We start from the raw sequence: 19,786 nt of genomic DNA on the forward strand, positions 1-19,786 counted from the left end.
AAATTGTGCAAAAACAAATAGTACATATTTAAAAGGTGAAGTAGTGTCCAAAGGTTCAGTATCCATTTAGGAATCGAATGGCAGAGGAGAAGAAGCTGTTCCTGAATTGCTGAGTGTGTGCCTTCAGGCTTCTGTACCTCCTACCTGATGGTAACAATAAGAAAAGGGCATGCCCTGGGTGCTGGGGGTCCTTAATTAATGGATGATGTCTTTCTGAGACACTGCTCTTTGAAGATGTCCTGGGTACTTTGTAGACTTGTACACAAGATGGAGCCAACTAAATTTACAGTCCTCCACAGTCTAACATCGGCCTCTAAGACAGAGATCACAGGGTCACCAGGGTCATCAGCAGGGATCTTCACAGTTGTAGTTATATTCTCCCTTTCAAAGCTGATAAGTTCACTTGGTAGTGAAGCATCGCTGCCATTCATGCTATTGGGTTTCACTTTGTAGGAAGTAATATCTTGCAAACCCTGCCAGAATTGTTGTCAGAATCCGATGCCACCTTCAACCTCGTTTGAAATTGTCTCTTTGCCCTTGAAATAGCCCACCGCTAGCCATAGCTGATAAATGAACAGCGCAGTTCCTCAGTATTTTGTGTGTGTGTGTTGCTGAAATTTTTCAGCATCTGCAGAATCTTTTGTGTTTCTGTGAGGATAAATAAGACCATAACATGTAGGAGCAGAATTAGGCCATTCAGCCATTGAGTCTGCCCCACCATTCAATCATTGGCTGATCCAATTCATCCAGTCGTCCCCACTCCCCTGCCTTCTCCCCATACCCTTTGATGCCCCAGCTAATCAAGAACCTATCTATCTCTGCCTTAAATACACCCAGTGACCTGGCTTCCACAGCCACTTGGGGCAACAAATTCCACAGATTTACCACCCTCTGACTAAAGTAATTTCCCCACATCTTTGTTCTAAATGGACATCCTAAAAATAACTGCATTTCAGACAGGAGGATTTTATTCAATAGAAATATGCATATTTGCAGATATGAAAGGATAACTTGTTATGACAAGGATCTGAGAAATTAGTATTTTAGGGGAAGATACAAATATATAGAAGATTTTGCCTTATGAAGATTTTTAGGTTCCTGATGAAAGGGTTATTTACCCTAGTTAAGGAAGGATACCAATGATTATTTAACTCATCTAAGGAATGATACCAAAACTAAAGAGCTGATTATTGACTAAAGAAGGAATTCAGAGGGCCATGAGTCAGTTCTCATTAGAGGATCAGAGAAGGAGAGGGTCAGTAACTTTAAATTCCTTGGCATTATCATTTCAGAAGATTTGCCCAGGGACCAGCATGGAAGTGCCATTACAAAAGTGGCAGTGACCCTTCTAAGTTTGTGCAGATTTGGCACATCATCTAAAACTTCTGTAGATGTGCAGAGGAGAGTAATCTGATAGGCTGCATCAGCACTTGATATTGAAATATCAAGAATGGAAATATCTACAAAAAGAAGTGGACACAGCTCAGTCCAGTACAGGAAAAGCCCTCCCTACCATTGAGCACATCTACAAGGAGCACTGCCACAAGAAAGCAGCATTCAATGTCAATGACGGCCATCATCCAATCCATAATCTCTTCTCACTGCTGCCATTGGGAAGATGCACGGAGCCTTAAGTCCCACAGCACCAGCTCCCTCTCCCTATCTCTTTCCCTCTGTACCTTCTCCCTCTGTACCCTCTCCATCTCCCTCTGTACCCTCTCTCTCTCCCTCTGTACCTTCTCCCCCTCCCTCTCTCTCTCCCTCTGTACCTTCTCCAACTGTTAGCACCAGTATCAGTCATGGCCTAGCCTAGGACTAAGCTCTCCTCCTGCACAAAGAAAGTCCCCCTTTACGATTCCTTTAAAGCATCACATAATATTACTGCAGTACATTTCCTTTCCATGGTTGTACCAGCTGTGCCCATTTATCTCTTATGACCTTCAGCCCACAGACATAATTTAGGAAAACAGAGACAACAGGTCTGTAAGGAGGAAAACATTCATTGTCTCATCTCAGGGATATGCACTGGTGCACATCTGAAGACTATCACAACATTCCAAGGTGACACCATTTTGTCTTCAAACTGTATACTGTTTACTAAGGTGGAATCACAATTAACTTTTTCCTTACAGTATGTGGTGGCACATATGTACTTTGATATTAAATTTACTTTGAATTTTGAACTTTGACACATGCAGCAGAGGATGTACCACAAAGGTTCAGCAGATTGATTCCTGTGATTGAGAATTAAAACTAATGCTGAGGAAATAATTAGGATGGATAAAAAAGAACTTGATTGAATGAGATTTTCTTTGAGGATTTTTTTAAAAGGAAGATGGGGTGGAGAGGTTTAAGGACCAGAATGTGGGGTCAAAACTAACTTGTAAGATGATCAGTAATCAGATGTGGGAATGGGAAATTAGAAGCTCCACTCAGAGGACCAACATTCAAAGGTGGTCGTGGTGGGTTGGGAGGAGGGTGGGCGGTGAGAATAGTGGTATTCTTAGAGACAGATTTAGGCAGGGCAGGAAGGGATTGAAGTAGAATGGGATTGAGAGAGAATTCAGATCAGCAAGGTAATGGATACTAATTTGAGGGGACAATGCTGCAGAATTTTTACGAGCTGAGGGTTGGAGCCAGCAGGAAATGATCTATTGGTATAATCAAATTGAAGCAAAAACCATAGCAGATGAGGGTGTCATTTGCACATATTCAGGTCAGGTTAAATAGAACCAAGAATTTGCAAAGAATGCAGTAAATGGAAGGAATTCAGTTTTTGGTATGATTGTGGTGGTAACTCCAGTTTGTGAAAGCTTGTAATTGAAAAGAATTATGGTTTATCCAAAGCTGAAAATCACATAAACAGTTTGAGAACAAGAATAAGGGAATCGAGGAAAATGGTCTTGAATTTGGGATTGAGCAAATAAACTATTTTTGTCCTGAATGACTGGCTTCTGATTCTCAGCATCCACTTATGGGAAACAACATCCTTGCATCTATTCTGTCATGACATTTAAGAATTTTATTTGCTTCAGTGAGATCACTTGTGTTCTTCAAAAATCTGGAGATAAAGACTGCTTAATTTTTCTTCATAGGCCATACACCCCATCCCAGGGATCAATCTAATGAACCTTTTTCAACTCTTGTTTTTTTAACTCTGGTAACTCAAGCTGCTGTGCAGCTTGACTCTGTGGTTAAGAAGGCATACAGTGCATTGGCCTTCATCAATTGTGGGAATGAATTTAAGAGCCAAGAGGTAATGTTACAGCTATGTAGGACCCTGGTCAGACACCACTTGGAGTACTGTGCTCAGTTCTAGTCACCTCACTACAGGAAGGATGTGGAAACTATAGAAAGGGTGCAGAACAGATTTACAAGGATGTTGCCTGGATTGGGGAGCATGCCTCATGAGAATAGGTTGAGTGAACTTGGCCTTTTCTCCTTGGAGCGACGGAGGATGAGAGGTGACCTGATAGAGGTGTACAAGATGTTGAGAGGCATTGATCGTGTGGACACTCAGAGGCTTTTTCCCAGGGCTGAAATCGCTAATACAAGAGGGCACAGTTTTAAGGTGCTTGGAAGTAGGAACAGAGAAGATGACAAGGGTAAATTTTTTACGCAGAGAGCGGTGAGTGCATGGAATGGGCTGCCGGCGTCAGTGGTGGAGGTGGATACAATAGATTCTTTTAAGAGACTCTTGGATAGGCACATGGAGCTGAGAAAAATAGAGGGCTATGGGTAACCCTAGGTAATTTCTAAAGTAAGTACAGCATTGTGGGCCGAAGGTCCTGTGTTGTGCTGTAGGTTTTCTGTTTCTATGTAATTCAGATCATCCTTAACTTTAACATGTAACTTATTTCAATAGAAATCAAATGAAATGTATGAAATTCTTATATGGTGTGAAAGGGTAGGTGTGGAGATGATGTTCTGAATTAGGATTCATGCTCTCAGAAAAAGAAACTGCATTTTCAGGACTGAAATGAAAAGTTTTTTCAACTTGAGGTCAGTGAATCTTCCTAATTTCCTTCCCTAAATTTGAAGAAGGGGATAGAGAGGTCATTCATGGACTATATTTAAGATTGAGGACAATATCTTTCAGATACAATGGGAATCAAAAGATCTCAGCGTAGAAGTGATGCTGAGGTTGAAGAGCTTTCTGAAAGGTCGTGAAGGCACCAGAATTTAACGATAAATGGATTCGAATAAATAAAAAGAATAAACCACAACGCGATTGAACGTTAGCCTTCTGTTTCACTCTAGGTAAGGGCTGAAGCGGTTCAAAATACTTTTATGGAAACTACAGGAAACACCGAGGAATAACTTCACCGCGAGCGCGGTAAGAGGCGGCTCTCGCCCGGAAATCTCGCGAGACCTAGGAGAGGAGGGCGCCGGCGAGGAGGGAGATCCAAGCGCGAACGTGGGGTCAACGAGAGAGCGGCGGCCGGCTGGCCGGCAGGTGAACCAAGTCCCAGGGTATCCAGTTTAGGGTGACCGCACGACCCCATCAGGCAGGGCGTTAGTGAGGTGTGCAATCTTCTGTGGAACTCCAGAGCGTCCCGGCCCTCCGCTCCAACCGGCACCGGAGCTCCGGCGCAGCGGCAGACTCTTCTCCCCAGCCCTAGGCTGTCGGCATTCTGCAGCGGTAGCTGAGCCTGCTCCTTTGCCCTATAGAAAGGAGTTACTGAACTAGCCCCTTTACTCTCTGCAAGGAGCCAGTGAACCACATTCCTCTTCAAACGTCAGTAGAAGGTCAGTAATCCCTCATCCCTGCTCCAGCACTCAGTAACAATGCCGCAACCCCTCTTTCCTCAGCTAACCCGACATCTTCGTTGAACTCTATTTTGAATACACTCAGTGACTGAGCCTGCACTGTCCTCCAGAGTAGAGAATTCCTGATTCACCATTCTTTGGATGAAGAGCTTTCTCCTTATTTTGTGACTGTGACCTGCTTTTAGATTCCCGCGTTGCGGGCGTCGCTGTATAATGATTTGGAGGAGTTAAGAAACGAATCTAAAAAAAATATCTGTTGCACCTTGACCCATCCCAACTGAAAATTTGGGAACATCTTGGTTTTGGTGAGGTAGCTACTGGCTGCATGAACTCATTTCCCTTCTCAAGTGCAGTGGTTAGAAACTTGGTAGAAGAGGGCCCAAAAGACTGTCAGTACATTCACATACATAACTCTTGAGCCCATTAATGCAGATATAATTGAGCAACTGGGGCCACCATACTGATTTCTTTGACACCAAAATTACATCTTTATTCCATGCTATTTTTTTTGTCTTTTAACCACTCCACAACCCTTATAACTAAATTATATTTAGTATTGTGTGCTCCAGTTTTGATGTGTGGCACCTTATCGGGGTCACTTAAAGGTTACATTAACAGACTTACCCTGGTTGGTCCTTCTGAAGTGCAGAACATCACACTTGTCTGCATTAAATTACATCTGCCAACTTTCAGCCCATTTTACCAGCTGGTCCGGATCCCATTGCAAGCGTCGATGATCTTTCTCACTGATCGCTACACCCTCAGTCTGGTATCATTCACAAATTTACTGATCCAGTCGACCACATTATCATTCAGGTCATTGATATAGATGACAAACATCAAAGGACCCAGCACCGATCCCTGTGGCACTCCACTAGTCACAGGCCTCCAGTCACAGAAGCAACCATCTACTCACTAGCACATTCTGACTTCTCTCACAAAGTCAACATTTAATCCAATTTACTACCTCAGCAAAGTGATTGAACCTTCTTGATCAACCTTCCATGCAGGATCCTGTCATGTGACTTGCTAAAGGCCATGTAGACAACATCCACTGCCTTCTTCAACTTTTTTGGTAACTTCCTCGAAAAACTCAGTAAAATTGTTAGACATGATCTACCACTCACAAAGCCAAATACTCATGTATCCAGTACAGTACCTTAGAATACCTTCCAATAACTTTCCCACTACTGATGTCAGGCTCATCGGCCTATAATTTCCTGGTTTATTTGTAGAGCTTTTCTTAAACAGTGGAACAACATTGGCTATCCTCTGCCCCCTCTTCTGTCTCTAAGGCTAGGGCTCTGGCAATTTCTGCGCTTGCCTCCCGCAGAATCTGAGAGAACACCCTTGTCAGGCCCTAGTTTGCTTCAAGATAGCAAACCCCTCCTCCTCTGTAATCTGTATATGAGTTCATAAAGTTGATGCTGTTTTGCTGGTAGTGTCAGTGTCTGTATCCTGAGTAAATACAGATACAATATATGCATTTAGATCTCCCCCCATCTCTTTGGCTTCATACATGGATTACCATTCTGATCTTTCAGATGACCAATTTTGTCACTTGCAATCCATGTGCTCTTAACAGATCTGTAGAATCCCTTAGGATTCCTTCACCTTGTGTGCTGGGACAACCTCATGCCTTCTTTTAGCCCACCTGATTTCTTTCTTAAGTGTTCTCTTGCATGTCTTGTACTCCATAAGCACCTCATTTTTTTTCTTAAGCCTCAATATTTCTTGAAAACCAAGAATCCCTACACCTGTTATTTTTACCTTTTAATCTGATAGGCTCATAGAGTCATAGAGTAGTACAGCACAGAAACAGGCCATTTGGCCCATCTAGTCCATGCCAAAACTGTTTGAACTGTCTATCCCCATTGACCTGCACTGGGACCACAGCCATGCGTGTCCCTACTATCCATGTACCTATCCAAACTTCTCTTAAAGTTTGAAATAGAGCTCACATGTACCACTTGTGTTGGCAGCTCGTTCCACACACTCATATGAGTGAAGAAGTTTCCCCTCATATTCCCCTTAAACTTCTCACCTTTCACCCTTAACCCATGACCTCTTGTAGTCCTACTCAATCTCAGTGGAAAAAGCCTGTTTGCATTTACCCTCATAATTTTGTATACCTCTGCCAAATCTTACGCAAGCTTTTTTCTCTCAAAATTTCACTTTTGAAGGCCTCAGAGTTACCAAGTACACTTTTGCCAGAAAACAGCCTGTCGCAATCCACACTTGCCAGGTCCTTTCTGATGCCATCAAAATAATTTTTTTTCCAATTTAGAATCTGGACCAGTAGACCAGACCTATCTTTTTTGCATATTTCTAGCCCAGGAGTTCCCAACCTTTTTTATGCCATGGACTCATTCCATTAACCGAGGGGTCCGTGGTTGGGAACCCCTAGCCTTTGAATGATTTGCCCTAACTCTTAGATTGGGAATGTAGAATTATTAGTGGTGGAATTTCTATTATCCTACACCCTCCTTTTTAAAATAATAGGTCTGAAGTTGATCCACTGAGAAAACAGTGTTTTAATGTGGATATGGTTTTTCTCATTGGGAAGAAAGTGCTTCTTGATGGCATTATTGACAATGCTTTCTACCACTTTGCTGATGATTGAAGCTGGAAGCTGTGGGGAATCCCAAACACAAAATAATCTGCAGATGCTGGGGTCAAAGCAACACTGACAACACGCTGGAGGAACTCAGCAGGTGGGGCAGCATCTGTGGAAAAGATCGGTCGACGTTTCGGGCCGGAACACTTCGTCATCCCCTCAATCCTTCCACTTTCTGTGACTTTTGCACAGTACTGTATCTTCCCCTCAATCCTTCCACTTTCTGACATGGTGCTCTGGTTTCCTCCCCTTGCCAAACTAATTTAATCTCTCCTAAGTTGCACCAGTAAACCCCTTTCCTAACTCCTTATACTCACTGTGCAGGCCCTCTTCCCCCTTCTTACCTTTGTCGTTGGTCCAATGTGCACCATGACCTCTGGCTCCTCAACCTTTTTCTTGAGAATGTTCTGTAGCCACCTTGAGATATTCTTGATCCTGGTAACCTGGAGGCAACATATCATCCTGCCCACATCTATTGTGGCTATGGAATCAACAGTCTCTTCCCCTACCTATTGATTTTCTTAGCCTCTTAAATGAATCAGTTCATTTTAAAAGGCAGCTATCAGATAAATAGCTGCTCTGGAATGAAAAACTATATATGCAATTATGTTTTCATGAATCTTGTAGAATTCCCTTGTCACCATTTCTCCATAGAATCTTGACCTTGTACTGAAGAATATGTGTAGTTTAAGGGTAACTATTGGATAAACAGCTTCTTTGGTATGATATAGTTTATATGCAACTATGCTTGAAGTAGCCTTATAGTATTCCCTTAAGTCACCATTTTTCATTGGAGTCTTGACCTTGTACTCTGTTTTTGATTGTATGGGAATGCTGCAATATTAGCAGTGTTGGTCTTTGGATAACATGTTAAACTGGTACCACATACCATCCATTATTATGAAAAATAACAGTAGTGTTCAAGGGTATGAGTAATATTTATCCTCCAACATAAATAGAGCTGGTGGAATCATGCTGCATGCAAGTTAGTTGCTATGTTATCTACATTTTGACACTTCATTAAATACTTTATTGATATTTTATGACATCAAACAGTTTCCTATCGATATGCAAATCTTACTTTATGGATAATCAGAAATCCCAGAAATAACCTATTTGTGAAATAGACACTGGATATTTTAGTCCTAAAGGAGGCACCTGAATTCAGTTCTGTCCATGATTCATTAAGTCATCAAATCATCATTATTTTGCTATGGATTGTATAACTGTTCATGTACCCTGCCTTGTCCCTTTTTAAAATACATTAGTGATTGTTGAGAAAAAGGCAGATACTGCTACTCTCATATCCGTGTCACTATAGTGACTTGTTTAAAGGTGAACTAGTAAGAGCTCAGGGTCAGCAAGTCTTTGTGAGAGTAAGAGGCAAGATGGCAACATTAGGGAACCTGGACTAATAAAAGAAGTTGACAATTTTGTTGGAAATAACAAGGCCGCTTGTGTCAGGTATAGACACAGAAACAATAGAAACATAGAAAACCTACAGCACAATACAAGCCCTTCAACCCATAATGCTGTGCCAAACATGTACTAACTTTAGAAATTACCTAGGGTTACCCATAGCCCTATATCTTTCTCAGCTCTGTGTACCTATCCAAGAGTCTCTTAAAAGACCCTATTGTATCTGCCTCCACCACCATTGTCGGCAGCCCATCCCATGTACTCACCACTCTCTAAAAGAACTTACCCCTGATATCTCCTCTGTATCTACTTCCAAGCACCTTAAAACTGTGCCCTCTCGCGTTATCCATTTCAGCCCTGAGAAAAAGCCTCTGACTATCAACACAATCAATGCCTCTCATTATCTTGTATACCTCTATCAGGTCAGCTCTCATCCTCTGTCGCTCCAAGGACAAAAGGCCAAGTTCACTCAACCTATTCTCATAAGGCAAGCTCCCCAAACGAGGCAACATCCTTGTAAATCTCCTCTGCACCCTTTCTATAGTTTCCATATCCTTCCTGTATGTAGTGAGGTGACCAGAACTGAGCACAGTATTCCAAGTGGGATCTGACCAGGGTCCTATATAGCTGTGACATTACAGGTTTCCCCCGCCATCTGAAGGTAGAGCGTTCCTATGAAATGGTTCGTAAGCCAAAATGTCGTAAAGTGAAGAAGCAATTACCATTTATTTATATGGGAAAATTTTGTGAGCGTTCGCAGACCCAAAAATAACCTACCAATTCATGCCAAATAACACATAAAAACCTAAAATAACAGTAACATATGGTAAAAGCAGGAATGATATGATTAATACACAGCCTATATAAAGTAGAAATGCTTTTCCACAATCATTGCTGCACTGTTTGCCGAAGCGAAAATCACACGCAAGCGCTCTCGGCAGAAAATCTCACACAAGCGCTCTCTGCAGAAACACGGCACAGGCTCTCTCCAGTAACCTTTAAGCTATGAAGCTGCCAAATCATACCAAATAACACGTAAAAATACACAGCCGATATAAAGTAGAAATAATGTATGTACAGTGTAGTATCACTTAAGAGAACCGGGAAGACAGCGCCGAGCACACTGATGATGGTGTGTTAGACTGAGTTGTTGGAGCTTGGGTGGTGCAGTGGCCCCGCACCCTCCAGGCCGCCGACCGATACATTGCCACAAGGCACGCAGGAGTCCAGCGGTAGCCGGGAGGCACATAGCACATATTTAAGAAAAAAGCCGAAATAAACATGCTAATTAATTAGGTGCCACCCGACATGTAATTGTCGGCTCAGATCAGTGCCGATTGCAGATTTTTCTTAAAGATGTGCTGTGTGTCTCCCGACTACTGCTGCATTCTCCGCGAATCGGTACTGTATCTGTCCGCGGCCTGGGTGTTGGGGTGGTGGGACACTGGGGTGTCATCTCGTCGTCTGTTTCCATTAGAGCAGGCAGCTCATCTTCTATGACTGCCCGCCTCGATGTCGGAAGGTCGAGGTTCGTCGTCTGCTGTGACTGATGTGGAAGGCTTGCTTGACTGCTGAGCCTCGCGTATTTTTCTATCATACAGTTCTTTGTAAGGACTGAAACCATCTTGCAAATATCCCCTAAACCGACGTACCCTTTCAAAATTAAAGTCGTACTTTATCATTGCAGCGAAAATCTCACGCAGTGGCTTCACGTTCATTTCGCTACTGCATTTGGTTTCGATTGTTATTCTTTCCTCTTCCAATTGCATCAGCTCTTCATCTATCAGTTCTTGGTCATGGGATGCCAAAACCTCTTCAACATCATCTTCGTCAGCTTCCACAAGTCAAACTCACTTTGACTTTGTTCACCACGATCAAAACGCTTAATTATGTCTAGTTTTACACTAAATGTAACACCCTTACGAGCTCTTTCAGGCTTTTCCAATACCTCAGAACTCGTCTTGCAAACGGCTGCTCACTGCAACATGTTAAAGCAATGCCGTTCTGAATCCAAGGGAGAGCGGCTGCTTGGGGCGTGGCATTTTATCGTGCGCTGATTTTTTCCGTAACAGTGAAAACACCTTCTGAAAGCGAAAACAGGGTACTAATGTAGGTCTTTCATAACAGTGAGGTTTCATAAAGCGAACGTTCGAAAAGCGGTGGACACCTGTACCTCTCAGCTCTTGAACTCAATCCCATTGTTGATGAAGACCAATGCACTGTATGCCTTCTTAACCACACAGTCAACCTGTGCAGCAACCTTTGAGTGTCCTATGGACTCGGACCCCAAGATCCCTCTGATCCTCCACACTGCCAAGACTCTTGCCATGAATACTATATTCTGCCATCGTATTTGACCTACCAAAATGAACCACCTCACATTTACCTGGGTTGAACTCCATCTGCCACTTCTTAGCCCAGTCTTGCATCCTATCGATGTCCCACTGTAACCTCTGACAGCCCTCCATACTATCCACAGCACCCCCAACCTTTGTGTCATCAGCAAATTTACTAACCCATCCCTCCACTTCCTCATCCAGGTCATTTATAAAAATCAAGAAGAGAAGGGGTCCCAGAATGGATCCCTGAGGCACACCACTGGTCACCAATCTCCGTGCAGAATATGACCTGTCTACAACCACACTTTGTCTTCTGTGAGCATGCCAATTCTGCATCCACAAAGCAAGGTCCCCTTGGATCCTATGCCTCCTTACTTTCTCAATAAGCCTTGCATGGGGTACCTTATCAAATGCCTTGCTGAAATCCATATACACTACATCTACTGCTCTACCTTCAGCAATGTATTTAGTCATATTCTCAACAAGTTCAATCAGGCTCATAAGGCATGACCTGCCTTTCACAAAGCCATGCTAACTATTCCTAATCATATTATGCCTCTCCAAATGTTCATAAATCCTGCCTCTCAGGATCTTCTCCATCAACTTACCAACCACTGAAGTAAGACTCACTGGTCTATAATTTTCTGGGCTATCTCTACTCTCTTTCTTGAATAAGGAGGCACTTGCAACCCTCCAATCCTCTGGAAGCTCTCCTGTCTGCATTGAAGATGCAAGGATCATTGCCGGTGGCTCAGCAATCTCCTCCCTCTCTTTCCACAGCACCCTAGGGTATATCTCCTCGGGTCCTGGAGACTTATCCAACTTGGTGCTTTCCAAAAGCTCTAGCACATCCTCTTTCTTAATGTCTATATGCTTGGCTTTTCAGTCCACTGTAAGTCATCCCTACAATCGCGGAGGTCCTTTTCCGTCGTGAATACTGAAGCAAAATATTCGTTAAGTATCTCTGCTATCTCCTTCGGTTCCATTCATACTTTTCCACTGTCACACTTGATTGGTCCTATTCTCTCACTTCTTATCCTCTTGCTCCTCACATACTTGTACAATGCCGTGGGGTTTTCCTTAATCCTGCTCGCCCGCCAAGGCCTTTTCATGGCCTCTTCTGGGTCTCCTAATTTCACTCTTAAGCTCCTTCCTGCTAGCCTTATAATTTTCTAGATCTCTATGGTTACCTAGTTTTTTGAACCTTTCGTAAGCTTTTCTTTCTTGACTTGATTTTCAACAGCCTTTGTACACCATGGTTCCTGTACCCTACCATCCTTTCTCTGTCTCAATGGAATGTACCTATGCAGAACGCGACACAAATATCCCCTGAATATTTGCCACATTTCCGCCATACCTTTCTCTGAGAACATTTGATGCCAATTTATGCTTCCAAGTTCTTACCTGATATTTCTCCTTACTCCAGTTAAACACTTTCCTAATTTGTCTGTTCCTAGACATTTGATACTGAGGGAACCCTTCGAGTTTAATAGGGGATGATGAGAAATTTGGAGTGCAAAAAGAGGACTTTTAATAATCTTGGCTATTAGGAAAAAGGAGAAACACCAAAAACTTTTCAAAGATTTGAATGAAGTTGTTTTATATAATGTTATATGATTTTGTTATAAAATGTTATATAATTTTATATAATGCTTATATGAACATTATTGTTCAATAATGAATATTGAATGAATAGTAGTTTTGGAACGAGTAGTTCCCTTCAGAGACCAAAAGGAAATTCTTAAGTGTGGAACCAGAAGATTTTAGTGGAATCTGAAATGAGCACTTCCATTGGTAACTGCCAGGTAGAGGGATGTGCAAATGGAGAGTGAGGGGATGGGTATGCTGATGTTTTAGAACATGCCTGTGACAGGTAGGATGAATTTTAGAAATATTGGTACACGTTAACATGCACGAATCCCTAAGACCTAATGGGATCTATTCCAAGATTTCTGGGAAGCAAAAGATCAGATTGGAGATTTAAGCATCTTTGTCGGTTGCAAGTGGGTTACAAAAACTGGAGGATAGCTAATTTTGTTCTCTTATTACAAAAAGCGTAAAGCTGAGAAGCTATATGCTGGTGAACCTGAGGGAAATTATTAGAAATTTTTCTAAGGTCTAGGATTGATGTTCATTTGGGAAGCCAGAGATTGATTAGGAGTCAGTATGGTTTTTGAAGAAATCCTATTTCACAATCTGATAGAGATTTTTGAGAGGTTACTAAGAAAAGTGATGAAGATATGGTAGTATACATGAAATTCTGTAAGGTTTTGACTAAAGCTAGTCGTGGAGGTTAGGAAACACAGGCAAAATGCTGGGGGAACACAGCAGGCCAGACAGCATCCGTAGGAAGAAGCACAGTCGATGTTTCGGATGAAGGGTCTCGGCCTGAAATGTCGACTATAGTCCTGACGAAGGGTCTTGGCCCGAAACATTGACTGTGCTTCTTCCCATGGATGCTGCCTGGCCTGCTGTGTTCCACCAGCATTTTGTGTGTGTTGCTTGAATTTCCAGCATCTGCAGATTTTCTCGTGTTTGCCTGGAGGTTACGGCTTGGCAATGGGAGGTAGAGGATAGTGGTCAAAGATTTCCCTGCCCGGAAATCTGATGGAGTAGTAGATTATGAAGAAGTTTGTGAAAGGAAAGAAGGGGGATATGACTGGTTGTGTTTGGCAGTGACAGAATTTAATCCAGCCCACTGAGGTAAAGGATTTGGTGTGTCATATCCTACCAGAACATAAACAATAAATGGAAAGGTCCTAAGGGAGTTGATGTACAGAGAAACCTTGGGGTGCAAGTTCAGAGCTTCCTAACAAAAAAGTAATGAAGAAGGCATTCAGCATACTTGTCCTCATCAGCTGAGGCACTGAGTATAACAGTTCCAATGTCATTTTGTAGGTGTGCAAAACATCAGAGTGCTTGACTATGGCACTGCAGGAAGGGCATGATGGTAACAGAGAGTGCAGAAGTGCTTCACCACGATGTTGTCTGGTACAGAGCACCTTATTTATAAGGCACAATTCGATAAGCTGTGTTTCGTATTTAGGAAGCTGAGGTGTGCCCTTACTGAGGTTTATAAAATTATGAGATGCAAAGATAAAATCTTTTTCCTTAGATGTGGAGTTTAAAACTTAAAGGGGGTTTGAGACCCATGTTTTTCATGCAAGCAGGAATGGGTTGCCATGAAGTGATAGAGGCAGATACAATGATCATGTTTAAAGGGCACTTGAGCAGGTACTTGGATAAGAATGGATTCGGGTGATATGGACCTAATGCAGCCAATTTGTACTAATGTAGGTGGACATCTCAGTCACCATGGATGACTTGGGCTGAAGACCATGTTTCTGTACTGTACAATTCTGATTCTCCCCCGCCCCATGCAAACTATTCTTTAGCAATATTTTGTTAACAATTTATATCACCTGATCAGAGAAATGCTCTTTGCTGCACTCATTGGCCTCTCCACCTTCTTTATCACCTGGAGACTTTTTCTCTCTTTCTCAGTTCTGTTGAAGCGTCCTCGATCTAAAATTGTAACCATTTTTCTTACCACAGATACTGTCTGACCTGCAGAGTTTTTTCCCCCCAGAATTTTCTTATTTTTGTGTACTTTTATCAGTTTTAGATGATGTACAGTGTACCTTTGAATAAACTTTTTTTTTGTCTGAATTGTTTCCTTTGATATACAGGGCAAAGTTAGAATGGATGATCCAGGAGAGAATACCACTGTTGTCTCCACCTTACGTTCCTTCAACAACTTCTTGTCACTAAGTTCAGCACCTGTGCACAGCACAGATGAACCAAGCTCAACTTCACGTCTTTTGCTACTGCAATACCAGCAGAGGCTTGAGGTTAGTACATTGTTCTGCAGTGTCACTGTGGTACTGATGGTAGTAAGCATTACTTTGTATTTTAGTTTTCTCTTTTAGTTAAAGACTTCTGCAATACAGTGCAATGTGGACATTTCAATTGTATTGTGGCTCAAATAATGCGCATTCAGGAAATTAATTCAGTGAGTAGTTAAACCCTATAGATCGTCATAGAATCTTGACAGCTAAGATGGTTTATTTTTGATTACTGAGAGTTAATGTGTTTAGTAATGTATGTACAATGATGGTTTGGGGGAGGAAATAAAAGCAGCAAGAATTTGTGGGGTGGAAAGAGGAGTAAGTTGAAAAAAATCTAAAGCCCTCATCTGTTTTTGTTTGGGGGATTATTGAGCTTGATTCCCTTTTGAGGTTGCTGGTAATGTCTTTTTTTCAAGCCTTGATTAATTTATTGTCTTACCCCAAACATTTTAATTTTTTGCCACTTTGAGATGTGCTGTAGCCACATTTTGACAGACTAGCAATAAGGGGGGATCGTTGCTCTGCTGTTGCTTATGTGCGGCAGGGAGGGGAACTGGAGGAGACTTTGGGGTTCTAACATTTAACTGCCATCCACTCTTTAGGGGCACTCCTCTTGTTTTCATGGATGGTTGCGAAGAAAAACCACTTCAGGATATATATTGTATACATTTCTCTGACATTAAATGTACCTTTAAAACCTTTGAAAGCATTGGAGATCAGTCCTCTTGAGCTGTACAGCAGCTGCACTATCTAACACCATGATACCAGTCTTGCAAAAGCACAAGAAGCCAAAGTTGCATTCATGGCCATGTTCAGTTAAAGCAATGATTAAGTGTTTAATGTGTTGGTCCAGAGGTGAGTGTTCTTTGAGTGGAGTGGATGAACCATAAGATTATTGATGAGAAAAGCATATAAAGAGGTTATTCAGGCCAACCTGACTTTGCTGACTTTGAACTAACCTATTGCTCTTCCATTTTTATTACCCCATAGCGATGAAATTCATTTTCTCTTCAAATAATAAATACTGAAGAGAACACAATAAAGGACCTTGGGGTTTAACTGAGGAATCTCTTTGCAGGCAGTATTCCAGACTATTTATGTTGTCCTTTTTAGAGCAGTGTTATCTCAGCGAACTAGTTCTCCACTATTGCTTTTGAACTGAGCAGACATTTGTCAATAGGGAGTGACAGAGAGAAATTTGATCTGAAAATTGAGCTATCTTTGATTTTTGTCTTTCTTCTCCTATGCAGTTGCTTTGCTGCTTTAAGACTTTTGTTAAAAGAAATCATTAATTTGGCAGGAGTTGCCTTGAGTAAATATTTAGTTAGTGAAATAATTCCTGACCTGCAGGAACTTCAGCAACTGAAACCAGCAATTGTTGATCATGCTTAATTTTTTTGATAACACAATGAATCCACTTTTAAAATCTTTCAGTGAAGGTGCCTCCACAGCCTTTTGAGTACTGAATTTGAGGATGATTTTAAGGAGGAACTATAATGTATTCCCAAATCAGGATGTTATGTGACTTAGTGGAGGATCTGCAGGTGGTAACGTTAGAACATAGATCATAAGAAATAAGAGCAAGTGTACGCTGTGATGATAATTGATGTTCTAGTTATCTTCTTCCAAAATTCTAAAGATCCTGAATAGTTCCAGTAGACTGGAGGACAGTAGATGTGACTTTGCTATTTAAGAAAGGAGGGGGAAAAACAAGGAACTGCTGACATTCTGGAGACACTGAAAATGTTAATAATTGATAGCACTGTTGGCTAAACTTAAAATAGTTATATAACCAGAGCCAGATAGGATACACTCAAAGAATTTGAGAGAAATATGTGAGGAAACTAGAGAAAACTGATCTTCCAATACTCTGGATACTGGAGTAATGTTAAAGAGATGGAGGTTGATACACCTTTCAAAAAAAAAGCAAGAATGTGCCTAATAACCACAGGCCAATAGCTTAATCTCAGTGGTGAGAAGACTTTTGGAAACATAGATTTAGGATGGGATTAATTGCCACCTTGAGGAAACTTAAAGTAAACCAGCAAGAATTTGCTAAGGGCAAATTGTATTTAACAAATACAATGTTTTTTTTTTGCCTTCCTTGTGGTATACATAAATTTCCAGAATGGTTTTGATAAAGAGCAAGGTTACAGGGTTAAGCTGAACTTGTGACATAAGAGGGTCATTCACAGCATGGATACAAATTTAATTAAGTAATAAGGAGAGGGTCAGGGTCTTATGGATAGAAGGAGATGATTAGTGGCATTTCCCATGATTGGTTTTGGGGATCGATGTCTATTTTTGGATCTATATTTATTCCCAAGACTTTAGGATGCAAGAGAGTTTCTAAATTTGTAGATGACGCAATATTTGGCAATGTTGTAAATTATGCAGAAAACAGTGTTAGACTATACCACGACACAGAGGATAGTTGAATAGCAGAGGTGTGGAACAATTATGAGGAGATGCATTTTGATAGGAGAAAAGAGGAGGGGGTAACATAGCAAAAAGATTACTTCTCTAAATGGGGTGCAGGAGCAAAGGGGCCATATGGGTGTGTTTACAAATGTCTTCAGAGGAGGCAGGATTGGAAAGCAGTTTATAAGGAATACATGATTCTCAGTTTTATCAATAGAGGCTAGGGTGTAAAAATAAGGAAGTGATGTTGAAACTTCATACAACACTAGTGTGGCCTCAAATAGAATATTGTATTAATTTCAAGTTACCTCATTATGGGAAATTATGTGAAAATATTAGAAAGGAACCACTCACAAGACTGGTTCTGGGATATGGATTGCAGCCACAAGGATAGGTTTGAGAAACTGGGACCATTTTCTTTGATAAGGAGAAAGCTGAGTGGGGCTTTGGTAGAAATTTGCAAAATGATGGCGGGTTTGGATAGTTGTTGACTAGTTTTTGATTGAAATGTTGAGGACAAAAGGAATAAGAATATGGAAGAAAATTAAGAATGACTTGAAGAATATTTTTATTTAGAATCTGGAATTTATACCCATAAGTGTAAGCAGGTTGCATAGCCTTTAAGAGGGATCTGGGTAAAAAAATATGTTGGAGAAGAATAAGCAAGGCCACATAAAAAAGGACTCTTCAATGGAACTGGAGAATTGCTTGAGTTGAGAGCTAGTTTTGACAATGGCTTCTTTCATACGGTTGCTATCAAGACCCTGAGAAAATAGTATGATTATCCAGATTGTCTATAGATGTTTGCGGATTTATTAAAAGGATCATTTTATGACTCACCGGTTGAAAGTTTTTTTTGAGGCTGTATCTGGAAGAAAACATGAAAGGAAATCAGTGGATATGATTTATTTGGGCTTCTGATAAGATTCCCACATGAGGTTTGCAAACAAAGTTGAAGCATATAAAATTGGAAACACAAGAGATACTGCAGGTGCTGGAAATCCAGAGCAACATGCACAAAGTGCTGGAGGAACTCGACAGGTCAGGGAGCATCCATGGAGAGGAATGAAGAGTCGATGTTTTGGACTAAGACCCTTTATCAGGACTGGGAAGGATGGGGAAGATGGCTGGAATAAAAATATTGGGGTGTGAGGGGAAGGAGGACAAGCTAGAGGTGAAAGGTGAGGCCAGGTGGGTGGGGGGAATGAAGAAAGAAGCTGGGAGGTGACAGGTGGAAAAGGCAAAGGACTAGAGATGAAGGAATCGAAAGGAGAGGAGAGTGGACCATGGGGGAAAGGAGGGACACCAGGGGGAAGGTGATAGGCTGGCGAGGAGAAGAGGTAAGAGGCCAGAGTGGAGAATAGAAGAAGAGGGAAGGGGGAGGGGCAAAAATTACTGGAAAGAAAAACCGATGTTGCCACCAGGTTGGAGACAGAAAATGAGGTGTTGCTTCTCCATCCTGAGAGTGGACTCACCGTGGCAGAAGAGGAGGCCATGAACTGACATGTCAGAACAGGAATGAGGATAGGAATTAAAATAGTTGGCCACTGGGAAATTCTGCTTTTTGCTGATGGTGCCTGACAATGCATTCCCCATTCCCCATCGATAATCATCAATATATAGGAGGCCGCATTGGGAGCGCCGGATACAGTAGACAACCCCAGCAGATTTGCAGGTGGAGTGTTGCCTTTCCTGGAAGGACTGTCTGGTGCTCTGAATGGAGATGAGGGAGGAGGTGAATGGGCAGGTGTAGCACTTCTGTCACTTGCAGGGATAAGTGCCAGGAAGGAGGTTAATATAGTGGGATGAATGGACAATGGAATTATGGAGGGTGCAATACCTGTGGAATGCAGTTAGTGGTGGGGGGGGGTGGTGGGTAAAGATGTGGTAGGATCCCATTGAAGGTGTCGAAAGTTGTAGAGGATGATGTAGGACCTGGAGAAAGCCCACACATTCCATGGGAGGGGCTCCTTACAGAGGACACTGGGATTGAATTCCAAACTCTGATGCCCTGAGCTGTAATAATGCTGTGCTAACTGCTACACTGCAATGGCACCTTCTTTTGTTGTGACTAAAAATTCCAATTTGTCTGTGATTGTTCTGAGTTCTTAAACTCTGTAATGATCATCCTGCTTACTGTTGTGGTTGTTGGTAGGATTATTCCAATATCCTCCATCAGATGTCCTGCTTCCTCAATGCCACCTGTCTTCATATCGTCTGCAACTTTTACCACAAAGTCATCAATTCCGTCATTCAAACCATTGACATATAACATGAAAAGAAGCGGTCCCAACACCAATCCCTGTCGAACACCGCTTTTCACTGGCAGCCAACTAGAAAAGGCCCTCTTTATTTCCATGCTTTGTCTCCTG

General features: G+C 41.9%; 1 protein-coding gene across 2 annotated transcripts in view; it reads left to right on the forward strand.

Moving 5' to 3' along the window:
- Positions 1-4,277: 4,277 nt before the first annotated feature.
- Positions 4,278-19,786, forward strand: part of mad1l1 (mitotic arrest deficient 1 like 1) — a 1,178,242-nt gene continuing 1,162,733 nt past the window's right edge. Inside the window, exons 1-2 of one of the 2 annotated variants that reach the window (XM_063058642.1) lie at positions 4,278-4,749; positions 14,835-14,996. In XM_063058642.1, coding sequence (XP_062914712.1) covers positions 14,847-14,996 — 150 coding nt within the window. In that variant the 5' untranslated portion in view covers positions 4,278-4,749; positions 14,835-14,846. The remainder of the gene's footprint in view (positions 4,750-14,834; positions 14,997-19,786) is intronic. The other variant, XM_063058644.1, reaches the window with a different exon arrangement.

Source organism: Mobula hypostoma, chromosome 9, assembly GCF_963921235.1.
Source record: "Mobula hypostoma chromosome 9, sMobHyp1.1, whole genome shotgun sequence".
Lineage (NCBI taxonomy): Eukaryota > Metazoa > Chordata > Chondrichthyes > Myliobatiformes > Myliobatidae > Mobula > Mobula hypostoma.